The 26,776-nt window shown below is 47.5% G+C and overlaps 1 protein-coding gene across 1 annotated transcript in view; it reads left to right on the top strand.

The window, feature by feature from the left end:
- The window catches only part of LOC143926627 (cadherin-1-like), a 96,085-nt gene that overhangs the window by 65,027 nt on the left and 4,282 nt on the right, over positions 1-26,776 (top strand). Inside the window, 11 exon segments of the mRNA XM_077450544.1 lie at positions 1,686-1,841; positions 4,357-4,501; positions 6,199-6,374; positions 7,709-7,837; positions 8,906-9,088; positions 12,993-13,237; positions 15,786-15,928; positions 17,281-17,505; positions 22,904-23,119; positions 25,033-25,163; positions 25,480-25,623. Of these exon segments, the coding sequence (XP_077306670.1) occupies positions 1,686-1,841; positions 4,357-4,501; positions 6,199-6,374; positions 7,709-7,837; positions 8,906-9,088; positions 12,993-13,237; positions 15,786-15,928; positions 17,281-17,505; positions 22,904-23,119; positions 25,033-25,163; positions 25,480-25,623 (1,893 nt within the window).

The following is a 26,776-nucleotide window of genomic DNA, read 5'->3' as shown; positions in this document are numbered from 1 at the left end:
TTTGTGAGGTCAGACACTAATGTTAGATGAGAAGACTCACAATTGGTGTTCCAATTCATTCATAAGATGTCCGGTAGGGTTGAGGTCAGGGCTCTGTGCAGGACACTTGATTTCCTCCACCCATCACACCTCTATGAGCTTGTTGGACATTTGAACATACCTTTATGAGTTGCCGAAATTTGCCTTCCTGGGTTACCCGGGTTTCTACTTATTGTAGCTATAACATCCTCCACTCCTCTGGGAAGACTTTCTACAAGATTTTGGAAGATATCGCTGGGAATATGTACCTGTTGCTGAATTTATTCTCTCTTGATAAGAGGAGATTAAGGGGGGGGGGGGGGTATGATCACCATGTATAAATATATAAGGGGTCCATATAGTGAACTTAGTGTTGAGTTATTCACTTTACAGTCAACAAAGAGGACAAGGGGGAGGAAAAGAGATTTCATCTCCAAATACGGAAAGGTTTCTTCACAGTAAGAGCTGTGAAAATGTGGAATAGACTCCCTGCAGAGGTGGTTCTGGCCGGCTCAGTGGATTGCTATAAGAAAGGCTTGGATTATTTCCTAAGTGTACAGAATATAACTGGGTACTAAAATTTATAGGTAAAGGTGATCCGGGGAAAATCCGATTGCCTCTCGAGGAATCAGGAAGGAATTTTTTCCCCTGCTTTAGCAAATTGGATCATGCTCTGCTGGGGGTTTTTGCCTTCCTCTGGATCAACTGTGGGTATAGAATTGGGTATATTGGATTGTATGATAATATATATATATAATTTTTTATTTATTTTTTTGTGGTTGAACTGGATGGACTTGTATCTTTTTTCAACCTAACTATGTTTGTGAGGTCAGGTACTGATGTTGAATGAGAAGACTTGGCTTACATGTTGGGCCTCACATTAGGCACCAGAAAAAAGACCTGCCTCCTAACTGGTACTCCAATTCACCCCAAAGGTGTTCAGTAGGGATGAGGTCAGGGCTCTGTGCAGGACACTTGAGTTTCTCCAGACTGGTCAACTCACGTCTTTATGCAGTTACCCCCCCCCCCCCCCCTTCTTTGTGTCTATAACAGCCTTCACTTCTCATGGAAGACTTTCCCCAGATCTTGAAGGGTGTCTGGGGAATTTGTGCCCATTTGTGAGGTCAGGTACTGATGTTGGATGAGAAGACCTGGCTTTTTCCAAAGGTGATCAGTATGGATGAGGTAAGGGCTCTGTCCAGGACACTGGAGTTCCTCCAACACCAAACTGGTCACACCATGTCTTTATGGAGCTGGCTTTGTACATCACAGGGGACAGTCATAATGGAACAGAAAAGGGTGTTCATCAAACTGTTACCATAAGGCTGGAAGAGCGCAATTCTCTACAATGTCTTTGTATGATGGAGGATCACCAGCACCCGTCAGTGGAAACGCCTGAACGCCATCATTTGAAGGGGTGTCCACATACTTTAGGCCATATAGTGTAGTAGTTGTTAGATGTCCACAAACTTTTGGATATATAGTATAGTGTAGTCACAGTTTAGGAGCAATCCTTCATATCCACCCTTGGGCCTCAGAAAATTAGGAAAATAAAAGTATGATGTGGTCACAAGGATGGAGCAAAGTTAAGAATCATGAAAATGAAGAAGGAGCCTCCACCTGTATAAAAAAATAATCGGGACTTATGTGCCTCTTCCCATTTCTAGGTCAAGTCCAGCCGGGCAGGCGAAATTTCTGTGTTCTACAGCATCACCGGCCAAGGGGCCGACTCTCCGCCCGTGGGGACTTTTGTCATTGAGAGGAGTACTGGATGGCTTAACGTGACCCGACCGCTGGACAGGGAGACTATACCCAGCTATACGGTAAGTAAACATTTTATCTGCTAACTAATGCTGATTACCTCTGAGACCTGCCTGTCTGGGCCCAGTCTAATTCCGCACACACATCATTGTGTCTTGTGACTGACCAGTTGTTTTATTACATTTTTAAATATTTTATTAATGATATTTTTACCTGTTTTTGCCTTTAAAATATTTATACGATTATATAACTCTTGGAAGACATTATGGTCATTATTTATTACTGCTAAACTATACAGTAGTACCTTGAATTACGAGCATAATCCGTTCCAGAAGATTGCTTGTAATCCAAAGCACTCGTATATCAAAGCGAGTTTCCCCATAGGAATCAATGGAAACACAGAGAATTAGTTCCACAGTAACTGCTGGTGTATGCAGTACCGCATGTGGCCAGAGGTGAGGGGGCACTCAGCCGCTCGAAGAAACACGGAGTGTTCCCGAGTGTCTCCGAGCACTGCTGGCGCCCCTACACCTTTGGCCAGGTTCGTTACTGCACACCCCAGCTACTTGAATCCTGCTTGTCTTTTGCGAGACAACGCTTCCAAACCGAGTCAGGATTTGAAAAAAAAAAAGAATAGCTCATATTGTGAAATGCTCATAAACCGCGTTACTCGCAATCCAAGGTCGTACTGTATATAAAATATACAAGATAATTAATAACGATCAGGCGTTCTCCCTGTCCTGATCCTCCTCACCAAGAACCATTTCCTGCACTAAGCACTTTCCCTCCTCAGCGGGGGTCTCGGTCCCTGACCTTCCACTTACTCCAGGTGCGCCTGAATGATGCGGGTCACCCCAATTTATAGAGTCCCACACCAAGATGGCCGTTGGAGGTCTCGAGATCACATCATCCAATCAAACTGATGGGGTCCATAAAAGCACATTTTCCTCAATGGTTGCCGCTCCACCTGTGACAATGGCACAGCACCACCTACAGGTTGGAGGAAAACCTGCACCTGCCTACAACCGGGGTGTGCGGAGAATGTACCCCTGTGAGTGGGCGTAAGTTTGTTTTATTACAGAAGAAGCATTTCCTTCCTACAATAACAAGCCTGCCTGCTCACAATATCTAATTTTTAATGATAGTTCCGCTCTCACATGGTGTGGATCTCTTGTAGCACGGTAGTTTCCTATAATGTGACATCTCTCTGTAACACAGCGGGTTGACGTCACAGGTAGGTGTTGGGCGAAAGGTCGGTCTGAGCATGAGGTCGGGCCGAACGTTGGCTGTTGGCCCCGTTCGGGGAACTCCAGAATTCGTAGGGTGTTGGGCGGGAGTGTGTGCGCTGCACGGTGTGTTCTTTACCGTGATTGGGCAAAGCTTTTCCTTAACAACAAATGAGTCATCAGCTGTCAACGGGCTTCCCTGCTGACAGTTGAATTTAAAAAACAAAACAAAAACGTTTGCTGGGCATTTGCCGGTAAAAATAGTAATAAAAAAAAAGGGCGTGCCCCCCCCCCCAAATTCATACCCTTTCCCCTCCTGAACCATACAAGGCCACATGCCTTTAACGTGGGAGGGGGTGCTTTGGGACAGAGGGGCAGACAAGGGTCTCTGCCCCAAAATCCTGGGCTGTGATTGTAGGGGCCTGCAGGCTTCCTGCAAGCTTCCTTTATTTAACAAGGGGGCCCCCAGATCCCCCCCCCACATGTGAATGATTATGGGGTACATAGTACCTCTACCCATTCACCAAAAAACTGTCAAAAAGTAATAAAAACACAGAGACAGTTTTTGACAATTCCTTGCTGGAATTTGGGAGCCCCCTCGTTATAGGGGACTTCCAGATTCCGATAAGCCCCCCGCCCACAAACCCCCACCATCACTGCTCAGGGTTGTGGGGAAGAGACCATTGTTCCCATCAACATGGAGACAAGGTGCTTTGGGATGGAGGGGGCAGACCCCCCATGTTGCGGGCATGTGGCCTGGTATGGTTCAGGGCCTTCACGCCGTTATTTAAATAGCTGGTTGTCGGCAATCGCACCCATGAGTCAATTTAAATGTGATTTTTTTTTTTTTCTTTAGAAATGTGATTTTTGCTGCAGCAGGTTCTATGCATGCTACAGATGCACCACTTTACAGGCAGACAAAGGGGACCCCCAGGCACTATATTTAAAGGAATTTTTCATTTTTATTGTTGCATTTTAAGCATCATCACTGCTCCTGAAAAAAAACTTTTGTTTGCACTTATACATGTCCCCCAGGGTAGCACCCGCACCCCCATACCCCTTTTATGGCCAATTATTTGCATATAAGCTTTCAAATTGGGCACTTTTGATTTCTCATGTTCGGCTCCCATAGACTTCAATGGAGTTCACTGTTTAGATCAGAACTTTTCCCCTGTTCAGGAGTTCTGCTGCGAACCGAACAGGGGGTGTTTGGCCCATTATTAATCACAGGGTGGGATAAAAGTGGGTTTTCTTTGGGGCAAGTCATTGGGTTCACTACAAGATTTTCTCCCAGTTTCTGTTATACGTCTGACAAGATTCTAAAATAATAGATTGTTCCTTCTTGTTTCAGGTCTTGGTCTACGCCGTCTCCTCAAATGGACAACAAGTGGAGAACCCCATTGAGATTATTATTAAAGTGACCGATCAGAACGACAATCGTCCGTCCTTCACCCAGGAGGTGTTTGAAGGCTCAGTGGCCGAGGGGTCCAAACCAGGTAAGTTGTCAGAACTCAAATTTAAAGTGGATCTTTTAGAGCAGGAGTAGGCAGCCTTGAAGAGGTGGAGATCTACATGAACAACATGAACGAGATCAAAGTCCACTGGGGCTCAACACCATTTTTTTTTTCTTTTAGACACTAGCAAGACCTAACAAATTAGTAAGGGAAACATAATAATGGTGAGACTCGTAGTGGAAACATATATAATATAAATGTCATTGTAAAAATATGAATGTAACCTTCCTTAAAAGAGGACGGTGTCAGTAGAGCAGTGGACGGTGTCAGTGGGGCAGTGGACGGTGTCAGTGGGGCAGTGGAGGGTGTCAGTGGAGGAGTGGACGGTGTCAGTAGGGCAGTGGACAGTGTCAGTGGGGCAGTGGAAGGTGTCAGTAGAGCAGTGGACGGTGTCAGTAGGGCAGTGGACGGTGTCAGTGGGGCAGTGGACGGTGTCAGTGGGGCAGTGGACGGTGTCAGTGGGGCAGTGGACGGTGTCAGTAGGGCAGTGGACGGTGTCAGTAGGGCAGTGGACGGTGTCAGTAGGGCAGTGGATGGTGTCAGTAGGGCAGTGGAGGGTGTCAGTGGAGGAGTGGACGGTGTCAGTAGGGCAGTGGACGGTGTCAGTAGGGCAGTGGATGGTGTCAGTAGGGCAGTGGATGGTGTCAGTAGGGCAGTGGATGGTGTCAGTAGGGCAGTGGACGGTGTCAGTAGGGCAGTGGAGGGTGTCAGTGGAGGAGTGGACGGTGTCAGTAGGGCAGTGGACGGTGTCAGTAGGAGCAGTGGACGGTGTCAGTAGAGCAGTGGACGGTGTCAGTAGGGCAGTGGACGGTGTCAATAGAGCAGTGGACGGTGTCAGTAGAGCAGTGGACGGTGTCAGTAGGGCAGTGGACAGTGTCAGTAGGGCAGTGGACGGTGTCAGTAGAGCAGTGGACGGTGTCAGTAGAGCAGTGGACGGTGTCAGTAGGGCAGTGGACGGTGTCAGTAGGGCAGTGGACGGTGTCAGTAGGGCAGTGGACGGTGTCAGTAGGGCAGTGGACGGTGTCAGTAGGGCAGGGGATGGTGTCAGTAGGGCAGGGGATGGTGTCAGTAGGGCAGGGGATGGTGTCAGTAGGGGCAGTGGATGGTGTCAGTAGGGGCAGTGGATGGTGTCAGTAGGGGCAGTGGATGGTGTCAGTAGAGGAGTGGACGGTGTCAGTAGGGCAGTGGATGGTGTCAGTAGGGCAGTGGATGGTGTCAGTAGGGCAGGGGACGGTGTCAGTAGGGCAGTGGACGGTGTCAGTAGGGCAGTGGATGGTGTCAGTAGAGCAGTGGATGGTGTCAGTAGAGGAGTGGACGGTGTCAGTAGGGCAGTGGACGGTGTCAGTAGGGCAGGGGATGGTGTCAGTAGGGCAGTGGACGGTGTCAGTAGGGCAGTGGACGGTGTCAGTAGGGCAGTGGACGGTGTCAGTAGGGCAGTGGACGGTGTCAGTAGGGCAGTGGACGGTGTCAGTAGGGCAGTGGACGGTGTTGGTAGCTTTTTATTTTCATTATTTGGTGGTGGGGATGAGCTGGATGGTCATTTGACTTTTTCATCAAATAATCTTCCAGGATTTGTTGTCATGTGATGACTTTAGTGAAGCGGCACTCCCTATGGGCACTACCTATGGGCACTCCCTCCAGATACTTCCATTGTAATGTCTCTTTTCCTCCCCCTTTAGGGACTCCTGTGATGAATGTCACAGCAATAGACGCCGATGACACCGAGGACACGAATAACGGCATTCTCGCCTACTATATCACAAATCAGGATCCCCCTTCACCTACCTCTACAATGTTCACCATCAATCAAGCCACCGGACTGATCAGCGTTGTGACCTCCGGATTGGATCGCGAGGTTTGTGATTGAATGATATCTTCTTCTATCTTCTTGCAGCTTTGGTGGCGAGGAATCCCCACCACCACTCACAGTCCCGGCGAACCATTGCTGCCATTCCACGACTACTGGTGTCTTCCTCCAGTGATGGATTTCATGATATTCTCTTGACACAATGATTTTTTTCCTCTACACAATAAGGCCCCTTTCACACGATCGGCCCGCAAAGATCCCCCTGTCCGTTTTTCAGGTGGATCTGAGTGGGGCACCAATTGCCTTCTATGGGGAGGTGATTGTCATCAGAGATGTGTCCCGCCTACCATCCGATCCAAGACAAGATCCGCTCAAAAGAGACGGATGGCGATACGTTCCTTTCCATTTTCATCCAATCTCCCCGAGAATAGCGGGGTCCTCACAGGTCCCTGCACAGTGAGTGGAAACGGACCTGTCACCCGCCGACTCAGCGCGGGGATCAATGGATCTGAGCGGATCTGACCCTTGTGAAAGGGGCCTTAAGCCCAGGTTTACACCAGTGCGATCACAGACATCACATGTGATTCGCATCCGCACCTGTGGTGCTGATCACATGCGATGTTTGTGAGATGCGAATTCAGCCATACAGTTGTTTCTTCTACTGCGATTCCCATCTTCTAAGGGGATCCCACAGGTCTGGTATATACATAGTTGGCTCAAGCTGGAACAATGTAACTAGATAAAATCTGCTATACCTGGAATTCATCTCGTATCTTGCCTCGCTTTTACCCCCCTCTGCTCTGTTCAGTGCTGGGAGCCAATGGAAGTATCTGGTAGTTGTGGGTATGGAGGAGCATGTGACCCAGTCAGTGCGGTTCCATAGCGAGTCCATAGTCCTGGCTAAGGAGGGTGAAGAGAAGAACCAATGAGAGGAAAGGAAGGTGGGTGGGGGGGGGGGTTGCAGTAAAGTGAACCTCTTTCTCTCTCTTGCATGGACAAATCAGAGGTCCTCTTTCGGGGGGTCGCACCCAGAGGGGTCATAATATTCGGAGGTAAAAGATCGGCCCCTCGCCCCGTATCCTGCGGATCACAATTTCTGTTATGGCTGCCGGGTGATATTTTCAGGCTTCATGTTGCTGAATTATTTCCTCAGCTGTCAGATGCCCTTTAGATCGGCCTGCAAGGGCCAATGAAGTCTTTGCTCCTTACTGCCCCCTGTTGGTGAGTGCTGGCTGGACATGGAATAGAATGTAATTCATCATCGGGTATAATGGAAGGAGGATCTTCTGATGATACTTTGTATTTTCAGGGAAGAACACACAATGATTGTATTTCCGATACATAATATTTATTAATTACTTTTATTATCATATTCTTCTCAGCTGTATCCTGTGTATACTCTGACTCTCAAAGCCGCGGACCAGGAGGGGTTCGGATATGAAACCACCGCCAAAGCTGTGATCACCGTAACAGACGCCAATGACAACGCTCCCGTATTCGATCCCATCCAGGTGAGAGAGAAACCCGCCTTCCGCCATTATGTAACGCTCCGTGTAACTCCGCACAATGTTGTAGCAGCTGCTAAAGTGGAATTTAATATCCCTTATTTGGGTTTTGCACAGCGGCCATTTTGTTGTGGCCCTTGTATGCTTTTGTTGAGGTCCTGAAGTGCGGACATATGACTTCCGGAAAGATACCAACAACAAAATGTCATATATTTCAGCTTACCAGTCCTTAGATGTGGTGGCTGCATTCGTTTTCGTTTTAAATTAATTATCAGCAAGAACAGAAAAATTCCCATTGATCTCGCCAGAAACGCCCTGGTCGTTTTATGTGAGCTGAACAGAAAACACCAACAATGTTATCTTCCTTCTGTAAACTACTGACCCCTCCTCCACCCACAATGTAATGGAGATGAAATGAAGTCCAGCCTGGGTAACAACCTTGGCTCCTTTCATTGATACGGTGGAGGAGGGAGCGTATCCACCAGGGACAGGGAGTGTATTAGTTGCAGAATTGCCAGGGGGGAAAAATGAACACTAATGCAGCCACCACATCTGAGGACTTGTAAGCTTCAATATAGGACATTGTGGGGGGTTTAGATGCATAATAATAATAATTATACCCAGGAGAAATTTTGTCACAGTCCTGTGTCTTAGGGCCCATTCCATTTTAGAGGTTCCTCAGATGCTGCTACATATCCTCCTCTAGGAACCTTATACACAAAGGCCATTTAATATTCATTTTGTAAACAGAAGCTGTTTTGTAGGGGTTAGTCATTTTGTTATGGTCCTGTAGGCGGAGACCATTTTGTTATGGTCCTGTAGGCGGAGACCATTTTGTTATGGTCCTGTAGGCGGAGACCATTTTGTTATGGTCCTGTAGGCGGAGACCATTTTGTTATGGTCCTGTAGGCGGAGACCATTTTGTTATGGTCCTGTAGGCGGAGACCATTTTGTTATGGTCCTGTAGGCGAAGACCATTTTGTTATGGTCCTTTTTGGAGAAGCCCTGACATATAGTTCTACATTCATGAAGACCGTTATGTTGTAGTTCTGACATGAGATCTCTTAATTTCAGTACTCAGCGAAGGTCCCTGAAAACGCTGTGGGGTACAATGTTGCACTCCTGACGGTCACAGATGACGACACCCCCAACACAGACGCCTGGACAGCCGTATTTAAGATTGTTAAAGGCAATGAAGGAAACCTATTTGGCATAACTACAACCCCAGATAACATGGGTCAGCTGACAACGGTGAAGGTAAGCTCATTGTGGTTGCCGTACTAAGAGTCGTCCTTATGTGGAGCTGGACTCCGGGCATCAGCCAAATACACCGATTACATCTGTACATGAGAGCTGCTTTACCAGCCAAATACTTTATATTCCTCTCCATGGATTCCTGAGATATACACAGCACAGCCAGCCCAGAGACCCCACTGTTATTACGTTTATATAATAGAACCAGGTCTTGTCCCTTCCCCAGCCTGTGATTGGACAGTAAGGGAGAAACAGCTGACTGATGAGCTCTTCTCACTGTCACTCTGCTCTCTCTTGCTATCAGCATGCTGCTTGTGAGTACATGAGCACTGGGTATATTTGAATATAGTTGGGTATAGTTGGGTATAGTTGGGCATAGTTGGGTATAGTTGAGTATAGTTGGGTATAGTTGGGTATAGTTGGGCATAGTTGGGCATAGTTGGGCATAGTTGGGCATAGTTGGGCATAGTTGGGTATAGTTGGGTATAGTTGAATATATTTGAATATAGTTGGGCATAGTTGGGTATAGCTGGGCATAATGGAATATAGTTGGGTATAGTTGAGTATAGTTGGGCATGATTGGGTATAATTGAATACAGTTGGGTATAGTTGGGGTCCGGTTCGATACATTTCCAAAGGTATAGTTGGGTATAGCATGGTATAGTTGAGTAAAGAGGAGTATAGTTGGGGTTCTGGTTTGGGGAAATGTCCATATATATATTTGGGGTCCGGTTAGGTACAGTTCCATAGGTATAGTTGAGTATAGTTGAATATAGTTGAGTATAGTTGAATATAGTTGGGCATAGTTAGGCATAGTTGGGTAAAGTTGAATATAGTTGGGCATAGTTGAGTATAGTTGAATATAGTTGAGTATAGTTGAATATAGTTGGGCATAGTTGGGTAAAGTTGAATATAGTTGGGCATAGTTGGGTATAGTTGAATATAGTTGGGCATAGTTAAATATAGTTGGGCATAGTTGGGCATAGTTGGGTATAGTTGAATATAGTTGGGCATAGTTAAATATAGTTGGGTATAGTTGAATATAGTTGGGTATAGTTGAGTATAGTTGAATATATTTGGGCATAGTTAGGCATAGTTGGGTATAGTTGAATATAGTTGGGCATAGTTGGGTATAGTTGAATATAGTTGGACATAGTTGGACATAGTTGAATATAGTTGAATATAGTTGGGCATAGTTGGGTATAGTTGGGCATAGTTGGGTATAGTTGGGTATAGTTGGGCATAGTTGGGTATAGTTGGGTATAGTTGGGCATAGTTGGGCATAGTTGGGTATAGTTGAATATAGTTGGGCATAGTTGGGTATAGTTGGGCATAGTTGGGTATAGTTGGGCATAGTTGGGCATAGTTGGGTATAGTTGGGCATAGTTGGGGATAGTTGAGTATAGTTGAGTATAGTTGAATATAGTTGGGCATAGTTAGGCATAGTTGGGTATAGTTGAGTATAGTTGAATATAGTTGGGCATAGTTAGGCATAGTTGGGTATAGTTGAGTATAGTTGAATATAGTTGAATATAGTTGAATATAGTTGGGCATAGTTAGGCATAGTTGGGTATAGTTGGGTATAGTTGAGTATAGTTGAGTATAGTTGAGTATAGTTGAGTATAGTTGAGTATAGTTGGGCATAGTTAGGCATAGTTGGGTATAGTTGAGTATAGTTGAATATAGTTGAATATAGTTGAATATAGTTGGGCATAGTTAGGCATAGTTGGGTATAGTTGGGTATAGTTGAGTATAGTTGAATATAGTTGGGCATAGTTAGGCATAGTTGGGTATAGTTGAGTATAGTTGAATATAGTTGAATATAGTTGAATATAGTTGGGCATAGTTAGGCATAGTTGGGTATAGTTGGGTATAGTTGGGTATAGTTGAGTATAGTTGAATATAGTTGGGCATAGTTAGGCATAGTTGGGTATAGTTGAATATAGTTGGGCATAGTTAGGCATAGTTGGGTATAGTTGGGTATAGTTGAATATAGTTGGGCATAGTTAGGCATAGTTGGGTATAGTTGAATATAGTTGGGCATAGTTGGGTATAGTTGAATATAGTTGGGCATAGTTGGGTATAGTTGAATATAGTTGGGCATAGTTGGGTATAGTTGAATATAGTTGGGCATAGTTGAATATAGTTGGGCATAGTTGGGTATAGTTGAATATAGTTGGGCATAGTTGAATATAGTTGGGCATAGTTAGGTATAGTTGAATATAGTTGGGCATAGTTGGGTATAGTTGGGTATAGTTGAATATAGTTGGGCATAGTTGGGCATAGTTGAATATAGTTGGGCATAGTTGAATATAGTTGGGCATAGTTGAATATAGTTGGGCATAGTTGGGTATAGTTGAATATAGTTGGGTATAGTTGATTATAGTTGAATATAGTTGGGCATAGTTGGGTATAGCTGGGCATAATGGAATATAGTTGGGTATAGTTGAGTATAGTTGGGCATGATTGGGTATAATTGAATACAGTTGGGTATAGTTGGGGTCCGGTTCGATACATTTCCAAGGTATAGTTGGGTATAGCATGGTATAGTTGAGTAAAGAGGAGTATAGTTGGGGTTCTGGTTGGGGAAATGTCCATATGTATAGTTGGGTATAGTTGGGGTCCGGTTAGGTACAGTTCCATAGGTATAGTTGAGTAGAGTTGCGCTGATTTAGGTACAATTGGGTATAAGTGAACAAATATATTGCGCTTAAATGAAATAAACATGACACGTTTGTGACTCTTGGACTCACTTGTTTATATTATTTATTTACTGTTTATATCATTTAAGAGCAACATACTTGTTCACCTATTTAATTTTTGTGATAATATCTCACGTGATTGTTGCAGCTGTACTTTTTTAGTGTTTGTTTATCCTAAGCGCTGTTTATTTTTTATTTTTTATAATTGGGTATAGTTGGGGGTCATTTCTGTAGGTATACTGTAGTTGGGTATAGTTGGGGTTCTGGTTGGGTGCATTTCCATGGGTATAGTTGGGCACAATTGGATATATTTTGCCATAGTTCGTATAGTTGACTATAGCTGGATGCAGTTGGGTATAGTTGGTTGGTTACAGTTGGGTATAGTTGGCGTTCTGGTTGGGTGTATTTCCATAGGTATAGTTGGGCACAATTGGATATATTTGAGCTTAGTTTGGTATAGTTACTATAGTCCTGGTATAGTTGGTTACAGTTGGGTATAGTTGGGGTTCTGGTTGGGTGCATTTCCATGGGTATAGTTGTGTATAGTTGGGCATAGTTGTGTATAGTTGGTAACAGTTGGGTATAGTTGGGGTTCTGGTTGGGTGTGTTTCCATAGGTATAGTTGGGCACAATTGGATATATTTGAGCTTAGTTTAGTATAGTTACTATAGTTGGTTACAGTTGGGTATAGTTGGGGTTCTGGTTGGGTGTGTTTCCATGGGTATAGTTGGGCACAATTGGATATATTTGAGCTTAGTTTGGTATAGTTACTATAGTCCTGGTATAGTTGGTTACAGTTGGGTATAGTTGGGGTTCTGGTTGGTTGTATTTCCATAGGTATAGTTGGGCACAATTGGATATATTTCGGCATAGTTTGGTATAGTTACTATAGTCCTGGTATAGTTGGTTACAGTTGGGTATAGTTGGGGTTCTGGTTGGGTGTGTTTCTATGGGTATAGTTGGGCACAATTGGATATATTTGGGAATAGTTTGGTATAGCTAGGTATAGTTGGGGTTCCATTGGCTGGACATGTAGACTTGCATTTGGATATGAAATAAAATATAAAAAAGCACTGGTTAGCTTATCTAAGCAGGAAGCAGAGCCTGCCTATGTAATGAGCAATAAGAATAATCAATGCACCAGATCGAGCTGCTATAATACTCTGATGTATAACTGTCAATCAATCGTTTCCTCCTGATTGCAGGGACTGGACTTTGAACTGAAGAGACAATACATCCTGTTGGTAGCGGCCACCAACCAAGTCGGCTTTTCTGTACCACTGGTAACTTCTACCGCCACCGTCACGGTGGATGTGGAGGATTTGAATGAGGCTCCGATCTTCGTACCGCCAGTGAAGAATGTCACTGTCCGGGAGGATCTGCCGAGTGGCCAAGAGGTGGCGTCCTACACGGCTCAGGACCCCGACAAGGCGCAGATCCAAAAGATCACGTAAGTGGTGATTGTAAGATTTCTGTCACTAAAACCCGACAACCTTCTACATCTACATCCTTCATATTTCTACATCTTCCATTTATAAAGTGCCCCTCCATGCAGCTCCGCCTAAGGCCTCACCCGAGAGCTTGATACAGCCACAGCTGGTGACGTCGGTGGGCGGGCATCTGCCAGCCCAGTGAAGGACTGAAACTTCTGACGTTATTTTCATTGCTGTCCTTCCTGTCCCGGTGACACCCGCACTTCCTGCTTTTATGTCTGAGCGGCACAGGAACCAGAAGTGGAATATTCCCTTGTTTTAGCCAAAGCAAAAAAAAAGTTACAGTTTTTTTTGGGATTAATCCATTTTTATTAATATTTTCTTATCGGTAAAATACAGCAAAATAATAATAATAATCATGAACATTTTCATATACAGAAAAAAATCTATGTACACACATATATTTATATAAAAACAATGCTGATCATTGTAACATAAAAGTTTTCAACTGTCATGAATGGTTGACGGCTTTGATTTCCAGTGATCTGTGACTGACTACAGCTAATATAGTTACATAGTTGAAAAAAGTCCATCTAGTTCAGCCAATTAAAAAAAAAAAGAATGCATGGTACAGGTTACTCTGATTGGCCCAGGTATCATGTGATAGCTGTTGGCCAATCACAGCATAGGAAACACAGCTGTTATCAATGAATTTATTCATAACAGCTTTGTAGACATTGTGATCATGTGACTGCTCCCCAGGCACGGGTACTGGGCAGGCTGGATGATGTCATACGTGATCCAACCTGCCTGTGCCGGCCACTCGCAGTAAAAGCACTATGGGTGGTCAGCAAATAGTTAATTGAGGACATAGAGCCAGGAATCACTGAGTGCAATACCATCTCGGAGGTCAAAGGTTGCTGTATTTTGTCATGATTTAGGCCCCTTTCACACTACCGTTCCGTTCAGTCCCGCCTGTCAGTTTTTCAGGCGGACCTGAAAGGATGCTCCATAGAGGTCTATGGAGCGTCGGATGTCAGTGGTGACATGTCTGCTGACATCCGACCCACTCCAATCCGAAAAAGTGTGATGGAGGAAAAAGCTATTTTTCCATCCGTCATCGGATCGGGGGACACTGCGGCCCGTCGTCATCCGATCTCCCATAGGGGAGAGCGGCGCTGTGACAGGTCCATCCCTGCGCAGTGTGCAGAGACCGCCCTGTCATCTTCCTGCTCAGCGGAGATCGCTCCGGCAATCCCCGCTGAGCAAGCGGATATCCATGGGGCGGATCATCACTGATCCGCCCCGTGTGAAAGGACCAGGGGTCAAGTCCTGGGGAAAAAAATGTGGGAACTCCCACCCAAGATCCTCTCCCCCACCAAAAAAAATAAATAAAAAATAATGATACGTTCATATACACGAATGCTTCATAATTGGTATTTTTCATCCAATTTTTGTATTGTGTGTCTGAAGCTTAACTGTTAGTACATAAAAAAAAACCTCAATAAACATAAATCCGGTAATTCTCTGAATAATCAGCATTCATTCATTGTGCTTCCATGTCATGTGACCATCATGTTCTGATCTTTATTGGGGAATTTTATTTTGTATATTGAGTGTTTATGTGGGGAGTTTACACTTTTCATTGAGCAGAGTTTGGATAACACAGGGTTAAACGGAAAGGTGATAAATGAACAGCACATTATCTGAACAGATTGTTGGGGAGATAGTGATGTGTTCCTGCTTAGGAGATATATGTTAGCTTGGGGGGGGCTGCAAACTCTGCAGGGGCTCCAACACACACTCTCTGCTATTCCAACCCTTCACATATTTCCACATAAACTTCCCTCCTGGCATTAAACTTTGCAGGTATTGTGCCCAGCTTACCACCCCAAACTGATGTTCCTCCCTCAGCTCACCTCTCTCCCTGCATGTCCTGTGAGGGGAATAGCTGTGCTCCTCCTCTGGGGTCTCTCATTATATGGCACTGAAGATAGAGGAGGGGGGGATTCAGCGGGACACACAGAGCAAGTATGCAGGAGACTGGGGGGGGGTGAGGAGACAGAAAATCAGGAGGGGCCGGGGGGAGGAGCATCATGAGAGGTCTGACTAAATTGAATCTCTTAGCAGCAGGGACCTGATCTACCTGTCAGCTAGCTATGATTGACAGGTAGATCGAAGCAGAAGCTGTCATGGGGCCCCCTACTCGCAATGACTGAATGGTCAGGTGTGCGGCACTTACTATTGCGATCTGTGTTGGCGGCTGCTGGTGTAGCACCTGCCACACAGCTCGCATACTTCAAAGTCTTGCAGGACACGGCTTCTAATGGGAACTGAGTTCCTGTTGTGGAAAAAGTACAGGAACTCTGTTCCCATGCGTTCCCACAGGACTTGAGCCCTGGAAAGGACCCTTACAGTTCTAGAATATCCAATGTCACAGATTTAGTCTAATCGTCCAAATGACATCTGATTTTTTTCATGAAGTGATCCGTGAAATATGTACAAAACCAACTTGCCTCAACTCAGACGTTGGTCGTGACAAACTTTTTAAATGTTTTCCTGCAGCTATAGAATAGCCAATGACCCGGCCGGGTGGCTCAGTGTGAACCCGGATAATGGAATCATCACAGGAAACGGACAGTTGGATCGAGAGTCGGTGTTTGTGAAGGACGACATTTATAGAGCCATCATCTTGGCTGTGGACAATGGTGAGTGTCCCTCAAGTCTCCGATGTCTCGGAGAACATCTGATGGTTTCTGGACGTTGGTTTTTAGATTTGCTTTTCCTGCATGTTGTGTGGTTGGGACAAATGTCTGCATTTCTGAAACTATATACAGGAGGGCACACGGCTTCATGGTAGAAGGGGTGTACTGCCAAGGTGGTGGCATCAGAACATGGATTATAGTAAAATTCACCCTCTTCATAGGTCCTGGTGACCATTGTCAGGTGAAATTCCACACAACTACATCAGCCATGGAAGGTCTCACCAGTTTGGTGTTCTCCGCTCCACAGAGCCCGGGGCCATTTACACCGGAACTACAAACAAGTCACATTTTTATACATTTCATTCACAAAATTTGAAACCCCCAGAAATAAATATATAAAGGGCAGAACTTCTCTTATTCTGCTCTCCTTACTACACTCTAATGCAGTGACGGGGAACATTTTTGAGCCAGAGTGACGAAACTGCAACAAAAAACCAACATATATTTTTTTAAAGGTGCCAAGACTGCAATTAGTGCCAGCCACAGATAATGGCTGCAAGAGTCTCTCGCCAATCCCAGCGACACAGCAGCAATGCTTCCTCCGAACAGATGACCTCACTCTCGGTTGCCAGTGGAGACACCCGCAACTGGCACTGCAGGGGGTGGTATCCTTTCAGCCGCTCTGTCCCCTGGCTCACAGCATGCAGCTCCAGTCTCTCCCCCTTGCAGCAATTACTTCTCTCTCTCCGGGTGGTGATACCGGGCTGGACATTAAAATGGATCCATAGTCTTCTAGGACTACATGTCCCATGGTGTACTTGTCCTGGCTCCTTATTGGTCCCTGGCTGCAGCCAATGAGGAGGCAGGAGGAATTGGAGCAGGCGGCAATCTCTGCAAGCGCCGATCTGTCCCTGTCCAGATTAAGAATTAAACACCCTTTAGCCCACTTATGCCTTTATTTAGAAATCATTATGTATGATAAATCCATCGAGTGGAAATGTCTAAAATCGATCTGTACATCCCATAATCTCCACAGTGTGCCAAATAGTCTCCGTTCTACATGTCTAACATATTTCAGGCCAAAAGGGGCAGCAGTTGTATAGTGTGCTTACAGGAGGGAGAGAGCACATGGGGGGTGTCCCTGCACCATGAATGATTATGGGGGGGCTCAGTGACCGTCCAGCAGCAGATAGGAGATGGCATGGAGGGGTGCAGGACAGAATGGCGGGGTTACTCTCTGACCATATAGGATGTGTACACCGCTACAGACAATGTTGCAGATGCTGTAATACAATCACCACCCAGAATGTGGAATTTATTATGAAGTTCTTTAATATATATTGTGATTCCTACAGGTTCTCCCCCAGCCACCGGGACAGGCACCCTTCAGATCAAACTCCAAGATGTGAACGATAACGGGCCGTATCCGGAGTTTAAAGATGTCGTATACTGCCTGAAGAGTGCAGACCCCGTATCTATTAATATTATTGATAGAGATCTGCCCCCCTTTACAGCCCCATACAGGGCAGAACTGAGCCGCGAAGCTCGCAACAACTGGACAGTCAGCGTGGATAATGACAGTAAGTTCCCGCACATCGCTTCCTCCTGATTAAACTTTACATCATAAATGTAATAAAAGATAAATAAATATCTCTTTCTTGTCATAGGATATGACTTGACAATGACATCAGGTGCATTGTGGGTGTTTGGTGTCATTAGAGACTGTCTAGAGCCTGTTGCTTTCAGTCAGTCTGGCTGTGACCCTAAATGATCAGAGATATGGAATAGGTGAATATGTCTGTGCCTATGTACATAGGTACTTACTATGGGAGGCCTCATACCTGTTCCTTCTGATGTGTTGTAGGACGTTGTATCACACAGCACTGTACATTGCGTTAAGGCAAGTCAATCATTTTTTGTCCACTCTGCTGCTGAAAGAAAGACAAACAAAAGAAAACATACCGGCACCTTTTTTGCAACGCAGCACAGGACAAGGCACGAAATGCATTTCAGTGTATTGCAGTGTGCGGTTGCGCTGGTGCTTAGTGTGTTTTTATCGGGAGTACCAATAAAAAGTCATTTTATTTCCCTTCCTCCATCGCTCCTGCGTGCTTCCTTCTCTCTGATGTGACCGGTCCCCCTCCTCCTCTCTGATGTGACCGGTCCCCCTCCTTCTCTCTGATGTGACCGGTCCCCCTCCTTCTCTCTGATGTGACCGGTCCCCCTCCTTCTCTCTGATGTGACCGGTCCCCCTCCTTCTCTCTGATGTGACCGGTCCTCCTCCTTCTCTCTGATGTGACCGGTCCCCCTCCTTCTCTCTGATGTGACCGGTCCCCCTCCTTCTCTCTGATGTGACCGGTCCCCCTCCTTCTCTCTGATGTGACCGGTCCCCTTCCTTCTCTCTGATGTGACCGGTCCCCTTCCTTCTCTCTGATGTGACCGGTCCCCCTCCTCCTCTCTGATGTGACCGGTCCCCCTCCTTCTCTCTGATGTGACCGGTCCCCCTCCTTCTCTCTGATGTGACCGGTCCCCCTCCTTCTCTCTGATGTGACCGGTCCCCCTCCTTCTCTCTGATGTGACCGGTCCTCCTCCTTCTCTCTGATGTGACCGGTCCCCCTCCTCCTCTCTGATGTGACCGGTCCCCCTCCTTCTCTCTGATGTGACCGGTCCCCCTCCTTCTCTCTGATGTGACCGGTCCTCCTCCTTCTCTCTGATGTGACCGGTCCCCCTCCTCCTCTCTGATGTGACCGGTCCCCTTCCTTCTCTCTGATGTGACCGGTCCCCCTCCTCTGATGTGACCGGTCCCCCTCCTTCTCTCTGATGTGACCGGTCCTCCTCCTTCTCTCTGATGTGACCGGTCCTCCTCCTCCTCTCTGATGTGACCGGTCCCCCTCCTTCTCTCTGATGTGACCGGTCCCCCTCCTTCTCTCTGATGTGACCGGTCCTCCTCCTCCTCTCTGATGTGACCGGTCCCCCTCCTTCTCTCTGATGTGACCGGTCCCCCTCCTTCTCTCTGATGTGACCGGTCCCCCTCCTTCTCTCTGATGTGACCGGTCCTCCTCCTTCTCTCTGATGTGACCGGTCCCCCTCCTCCTCTCTGATGTGACCGGTCCCCTTCCTTCTCTCTGATGTGACCGGTCCCCCTCCTCTGATGTGACCGGTCCCCCTCCTTCTCTCTGATGTGACCGGTCCTCCTCCTTCTCTCTGATGTGACCGGTCCCCCTCCTCCTCTCTGATGTGACCGGTCCCCCTCCTTCTCTCTGATGTGACCGGTCCCCCTCCTTCTCTCTGATGTGACCGGTCCTCCTCCTTCTCTCTGATGTGACCGGTCCCCTTCCTTCTCTCTGATGTGACCGGTCCCCTTCCTTCTCTCTGATGTGACCGGTCCCCCTCCTTCTCTCTGATGTGACCGGTCCCCCTCCTCCTCTCTGATGTGACCGGTCCCCTTCCTTCTCTCTGATGTGACCGGTCCCCCTCCTCTGATGTGACCGGTCCCCCTCCTTCTCTCTGATGTGACCGGTCCTCCTCCTCCTCTCTGATGTGACCGGTCCCCCTCCTTCTCTCTGATGTGACCGGTCCCCCTCCTTCTCTCTGATGTGACCGGTCCCCCTCCTTCTCTCTGATGTGACCGGTCCCCTTCCTTCTCTCTGATGTGACCGGTCCCCTTCCTTCTCTCTGATGTGACCGGTCCCCCTCCTTCTCTCTGATGTGACCGGTCCCCCTCCTTCTCTCTGATGTGACCGGTCCCCTTCCTTCTCTCTGATGTGACCGGTCCCCCTCCTTCTCTCTGATGTGACCGGTCCCCCTCCTTCTCTCTGATGTGACCGGTCCCCCTCCTTCTCTCTGATGTGACCGGTCCCCCTCCTTCTCTCTGATGTGACCGGTCCCCCTCCTTCTCTCTGATGTGACCGGTCCCCTTCCTTCTCTCTGATGTGACCGGTCCCCCTCCTTCTCTCTGATGTGACCGGTCCCCTTCCTTCTCTCTGATGTGACCGGTCCCCTTCCTTCTCTCTGATGTGACCGGTCCCCTTCCTTCTCTCTGATGTGACCGGTCCCCTTCCTTCTCTCTGATGTGACCGGTCCCCTTCCTTCTCTCTGATGTGACCGGTCCCCCTCCTTCTCTCTGATGTGACCGGTCCCCCTCCTTCTCTCTGATGTGACCGGTCCCCCTCCTCCTCTCTGATGTGACCGGTCCCCCTCCTTCTCTCTGATGTGACCGGTCCCCCTCCTCCTCTCTGATGTGACCGGTCCCCTTCCTTCTCTCTGATGTGACCGGTCCCCTTCCTTCTCTCTGATGTGACCGGTCCCCTTCCTTCTCTCTGATGTGACCGGTCCCCCTCCTTCTCTCTGATGTGACCGGTCCCCTTCCTTCTCTCTGATGTGACCGGTCCCCCTCCTCCTCTCTGATGTGACCGGTCCCCCTCCTTCTCTCTGATGTGACCGGTCCCCCTCCTTCTCTCTGATGTGACCGGTCCCCCTCCTCCTCTCTGATGTGACCGGTCCCCTTCCTTCTCTCTGATGTGACCGGTCCCCTTCCTTCTCTCTGATGTGACCGGTCCCCCTCCTTCTCTCTGATGTGACCGGTCCCCCTCCTCCTCTCTGATGTGACCGGTCCCCTTCCTTCTCTCTGATGTGACGGGTCCCCCTCCTTCTCTCTGATGTGACCGGTCCCCTTCCTTCTCTCTGATGTGACCGGTCCCCCTCCTTCTCTCTGATGTGACCGGTCCCCCTCCTTCTCTCTGATGTGACCGGTCCCCCTCCTCCTCTCTGATGTGACCGGTCCCCTTCCTTCTCTCTGATGTGACCGGTCCCCTTCCTTCTCTCTGATGTGACCGGTCCCCTTCCTTCTCTCTGATGTGACCGGTCCCCTTCCTTCTCTCTGATGTGACCGGTCCCCCTCCTTCTCTCTGATGTGACTGGCCCCCCTCCTTCTCTCTGATGTGACCGGTCCCCTCCTTCTCTCTGATGTGACCGGTCCCCTTCCTTCTCTCTGATGTGACCGGTCCCCCTCCTTCTCTCTGATGTGACCGGTCCCCCTCCTTCTCTCTGATGTGACGGGTCCCCCTCCTTCTCTCTGATGTGACCGGTCCCCCTCCTTCTCTCTGATGTGACCGGTCCCCCTCCTTCTCTCTGATGTGACCGGTCCCCCTCCTTCTCTCTGATGTGACCGGTCCCCCTGAAGCTGCTTCTCTTCAAAGCATTGTAGGTGGTCGCACTCTGACATCACAGTGCAGGACCAGCAGTCCTGCGTTGTCAGTGAGGATGCCGAGCGCCCCGCCCACAATCTGGAACATCAGGGAGAGGAGAGCGCTGGCGACTGGGGGGGAGAGAAGGATAAGTAAAGCTGCTTTTTACTGGTGGCCTGGGAAATAAAGTGCAGTTAACGCGCAGGAGAACGCCGAACTGTACAAAAGCTCAGCTCTGTCAGGCTACACGTTGACATTTTGGAGTTGATTTACTAAAGGCAAATAGACTGCGCACTCTGCAAGTGCAGTGGCTCCAGAGATTAGTATATGAGGAGGACCTTCACTTTGCAAAGATTACCCAATCATATGCATGGGAAAATAAACTGCTTCATTTGCTTGCACGTGATTGGATGATGGAGGTCAGCAGCTATTCTGCTCATTTACTAAGCTCTGCATAAACTGCTCCAGCAAAGTGCTCAGGCTATTTGCCTTTAGTAAAGCCACCCCTTTGTGATCTTGCAAATATTTTGCAGATTTGCAGTAAAACTATTTACATTAAGCTGATCTCTCTTATTAAAACAATTATAAGACCGTAGTTCACATTTAATGCCAAACTCTCGATAATATGAAAAGATGAACAGCCTATTTAAAGATAAAATAAATAGAAGGCTCTAACTGCCATACCCAATCTGAAGCTGACCTCTGCTGCACCGCAGTACTTCTTTTCCACCACAAGATGTCCTCAGTCTTCCTGGCTGAATGATGGCTAGTGTCATTCAGCCCACTTCCTCTGAGCCAAGGCTGTCATGGACCCGCCCCACAGCCCGGGCTCAGGTAAGTCCTGCACCACGCACACATCATGATGTCACAGCGTGAGTACTGTTCAGGTCAGCTGTAAAGATGGTCCATGCCACCGCAGCAGAAGAAAAGGAGGCCAGGGGCAGATTTGGGGGGGGGGGGGCAATGGGCGATTCCCCCCCCCCCCCAGAAATATTACTGACTCCCAAGTCTACATCAGCAGCAAGCCGGGAGTGGCACCAATAGAGACCCTCTTGTTATTGCATCACCTGGTGTTTAGCAACCAGTGACGTCACGTCCACAGTCCGAGCAGAGGAGGAGGAGAGCGTGGCCCCAGCATTCAGAGCGGAGCAGAGGGGGATTTTTGGCTGCCCCCACCTCCTCCCTCCATCTTCCACAGGCTCCAGTGTGGTGTGAGTGAGGGATGGGAGCTGTGTAGTAGGGAGCAGTGTAAGCAAGACACATTCCCTGAAGGTTTGTATTAGTTTTCACTTTAGGCTGGAGTCCAACCAACAGGGAAATATGTCCTTCCCTCCATTAAATCACCTCGATAAGCTGAGCCGCCCCTAGAGGAGGTCCCATGACATCAGATCAGCCTCGGAAAAAATACATGTTTTATTTATGTACAGTATATATATATATATACACCCACCCCACCCGCATCAAATCATTCTCTGCAGCTATTACCTTTTGTACCACCACCCCCTCCCTTTAGAATGTAAGCTCTACGGGCCGGGCCCTCCTGTACCTTCTGTATTGTACTGTAATTGTGTTGTTCCCCCCCATACATTGTAAAGCGCTGTGTAAACTGTTGGCGCTATATAAATTGATAATAATAATAATACACACACTGGTATGTACACACTCACACACAACAAGGAGGGTGGGGGGTCAAACACACTGGGATGTTGCGGTAATATTTTGGTAGGCCCTGTAGTGTGTATATTATTTCTCTCTTTGAATAATTGTTGCTTTTTGTTTTTGTTTTTTACAGCACTTCTGATTAAACCAATCAGGGAAATGGCTGAAGAGATCTATGATATACCCGTCACCCTCGTTGATGTCGGGGATATGAAAAACACAACTATATTGCGTATGCAAGTGTGCCAATGTACAGCCGAAAATAACTGTGACAGTCCAAAGGCATTGGCTGGAGGCCTGGGCATCCCTGTCATCCTGGGCATCCTCGGGGGTATCCTGGCTCTTCTCAGTAAGTAGTATTAGTGCTCGGGGGAGGGGGGGGCTCACACGGCCTAAACATTCCCTTCATCTGCTGGACATAGATATTCACCTAGGACCATGGAACAGTCTTGCTGGAATATTTTCTGAAAGCTCACCCATCCTGGGGAAATGCTGCTCCAGGCTCCCATCAGTGCTGCCCACATGTGTGACGGCCACCGGTCATCTGATCACTTGGGAAAGGAAGCCAGCCAGAAATCTGATCTTCTCCGTTACCAGAGGTCAGAGGAACAAGTCCCTGTAATCATGGGACCAGCAGCACTGAATCCAGCCTGGAGCAGCATTTGCCCCAGAAATGGTAATAATATTAACCTGTTACTACTTTATTGACTGAGGCAAGGTTGTTAAAATGGAACTTCACCCAAAAGGGGGAGGCTGTTTGTTGCCCCCCCCCCCATCTCCTCTGCTGCTATATTTGGCACTTTTTTTTTGGGGGGGGGGGAGCGAGTACCTGAATATGACCCGCTCACACTCCCGGTCAGATCACCGCGATAATCTGCGTGGAAGTTAGGCTCCGTCTCCTTCCCCCGCAGACTGTAGGACCATTCACAAATCGCAGTATGGCTCACGCATGCGCAGTAGGAAGCTGGTAGTGAAGCAGGAAGGAAGGCTTCACTGCCGGTTACCCTTACCCAAAATGTCGGCACCCTGCACCCGAAAATGATTGACGAATCGGCTCGAGTGAGGACAGTGCGGGATCCCTGGACAGATAGGTGTCCTTATATTAAAAGTCAGCAGATACTGGATTTGTAGCTGCTGACTTTAAATTTTTTTGGGGGAGACTGGAACTTCTATTTAATATAGCATTCTCTGATTGGACAAGGTGGGGCAGTGACATCATGCGCTCCACTTTGTCCATTCATTGAGAAAATGCAAAGAATTCCTGTGCAGAGCTGGTGACCTCCGATCTTCACAATGCAGCATGGGACTGGGAGGCTAGGGGAGATCACTGGAGCAGTGCTGTAATAACAGTGTAAGTTGAAGTGGTGTTTTTGAGGTGTAGTAACTGTGTAGTAGTGGTGTAGTAGGGATATCTATTACAGTAATTTCCAGCTTCTAGAGAGATCCCACAAGTATGATGTATACATAGTTACAATAATCCACTGGAACAATGAAACAATGTAATTATGTAGAAAGTATTCCGGCCCCAACCCTTAATACAGCAGGGCAACACTTGTATCTGCTTTCCTTACAGTTAAACAGGAGCTGATAAGCAGTGTAGTACCTGACACCATCCACAAATATGTGTCATACCCTTTCCCTCCATTACACCAGCTTAGCAGCATTGACCAGGGTGTGCATTGCTCCTGATTTAAGGTAAAGAGAGCAGATCAGCACATGTTCCCTTTTAGACGGTTTCCCTTGAATTGCAATCTATAAAAAAACTGAGGGGAGGAATTGGGGGAAGTAGGTGAGTAACTGACTTAGTCAGCTTTGTGTGCAATGTGAGCTTCAGCTACTGAGCTCTGTAAAAGAACAAGCTTGTAAAGAGAAGCCTACAGCTCCATCTGCTGGCTTGATATTGTAAATATGAACTGTCCATGTGCAGGATTTTATAGTTACATAAGACGTGTTTTTTAAATTGTGTTTTATTCCTGCATAGAATAAAGTCCCTTCTGACCCTCATATGCCCTTTTTTTTTGGGGGGGGGGGGGGCTCCGGGCTCCCTTCCTCTGGATCACCTGTGGGTATAGGATTGTGTATATGGGATTGTATGATTGTTTTTTTCTCTTTTATTGGTTGAACTGGATGGACTTGTGTCTTTTTTCAACCTGACTGACTATGTAGCTATGTAACATTATCGAGTGTTGAGGTCAAATAAAGCATTTGCCTCCAGCTGGCCGCACCTTTCACGTTCTGTGCTGTGTGTTTCTCTCTTCATAGTTCTGCTGTTGCTGCTTCTGATGTTTATGAGGAAGAAGAAGGTGGTGAAGGAGCCATTACTGCCTCCTGATGATGAAGTGCGTGATAACGTCTACTCCTATGATGAAGAAGGCGGCGGGGAGGAGGATCAGGTACGGCACATTAGGGATTATTACTAAAATGCCCCTTTAACCAGCAGCCGTTTATGGCAGATTCCTGGCGGTGCCATGTTTAACCACTTCACCTCCCCTCTCGTACACCCCCCTATGGGTCAGAGCTCTCCCACTCTCCTTACTGTAAGTCCAGCCAAGTTCCTTCCCGCCCATCAATTTTTAGATCAGCCATTCTTTCTGCAAGCCTGATTTCAGCTTTCAGCTCAGTGGAATTACCAGGTCTTTCCCTCTAGCAGAAGTAACAAAAGAATCTTTCACATCTTCTACGGTTGAACATTTTGCTTTTACCCTCCAGGACTTTGACCTTGGCCAGCTTCACCGTGGTCTTGATGCCCGCCCTGATGTCATTCGTAATGATGTCGCACCAACACTCATGCCGGCTCCTCAATACCGGCCAAGACCAGCCAATCCGGATGAGATCGGAAACTTCATCGATGAGGTAAGGAGCACCATATTGCCAACTGCATCTGTAACATTGCGCAGGCTGTACACGGACGGAGGAGGCCTTCAGCCTTGTGTTGGGTTTCTTATAACTTCCTGGGTCAGAGGGCAGCCCTCCATGTGTTAAGCTGCCCATAGATGGTTTTGTTTTTTTTTGTTTATTCAACCGCTGGGTCGACCCATCTATGGGCAGCTTAACACATGGCGGGCCACTCTTCTCCTTTTGGTCCAAGATGTCATAAGCAACCCAACATTTGATGTGGATGGAGGAATGACTGGTGCTGAGCTATTGTGTTCTGTGAACTTCCCCAACCCCCCCTCCCCTTTCCCCCATAGTATGTTATTTTTTTTAACATACATAACCTTTTCTGAAGTCTTCAGCCTGGTCATGTGACAGGCCGGTCCTCTTCCTCGCCTGGTCATGTGACAGGCCGGTCCTCTTCCACGCCTGGTCATGTGACAGGCCGGTCCTCTTCCTCACCTGGTCATGTGACAGGCCGGTCCTCTTCCTCGCCTGGTCATGTGACAGGCCGGTCCTCTTCCACGCCTGGTCATGTGACAGGCCGGTCCTCTTCCTCACCTGGTCATGTGACAGGCCGGTCCTCTTCCTCGCCTGGTCGTGTGACAGGCCGGTCCTCTTCCTCTCCTGGCATTGGGTGATGGTGGAGGATGTAGAGAGTAGTGTGATGCTCTTTGTATAATTACAATGTAATGGCAGGGGGCAGGGATGACGCCTACTCAGGGGGAGGTCCATGGCGCTCAGCACTCACAGTATGTCCTCAGTCCTCCAGGTTTATGGGATGTTAGTGGTTGAGTTATTATGACAGCTCACATGTTCCTTGAGTACAGGCATCCTAGAAACGTGAGGGATTTACTAAAACTGGAGCACACAGAATCTGGTCTAGCTGTGCATGGGAGCCAATCAGCTTCTAGGTTTTTTTTGTCAAAGCTTAATTGAACAAGATGAGGTCAGAAGCTGATTGGCTCCCATACACAGCTGCTCCAGTATTAGTAAATCTCCCAATGTATCTTTTTCTCCTCTAGTATACAACATGTCTTCTTTTCAAGCTAAGTGCCCAATGTATCGCCTTCTCTTCTTCTAATGCTCTTTGCATCATTACAATTTAATGGAGGGGGGGGGGGGGCTGTCC

The sequence above is a fragment of the Lithobates pipiens genome, unplaced genomic scaffold, assembly GCF_037356315.1.
Source record: "Lithobates pipiens isolate NorthernLeopardFrog02 unplaced genomic scaffold, aLitPip1_a1.2 Scaffold_10, whole genome shotgun sequence".
In the NCBI taxonomy this organism is placed as follows: Eukaryota; Metazoa; Chordata; class Amphibia; order Anura; family Ranidae; genus Lithobates; species Lithobates pipiens.
This window is presented reverse-complemented; position numbering and strand designations above follow the sequence as displayed.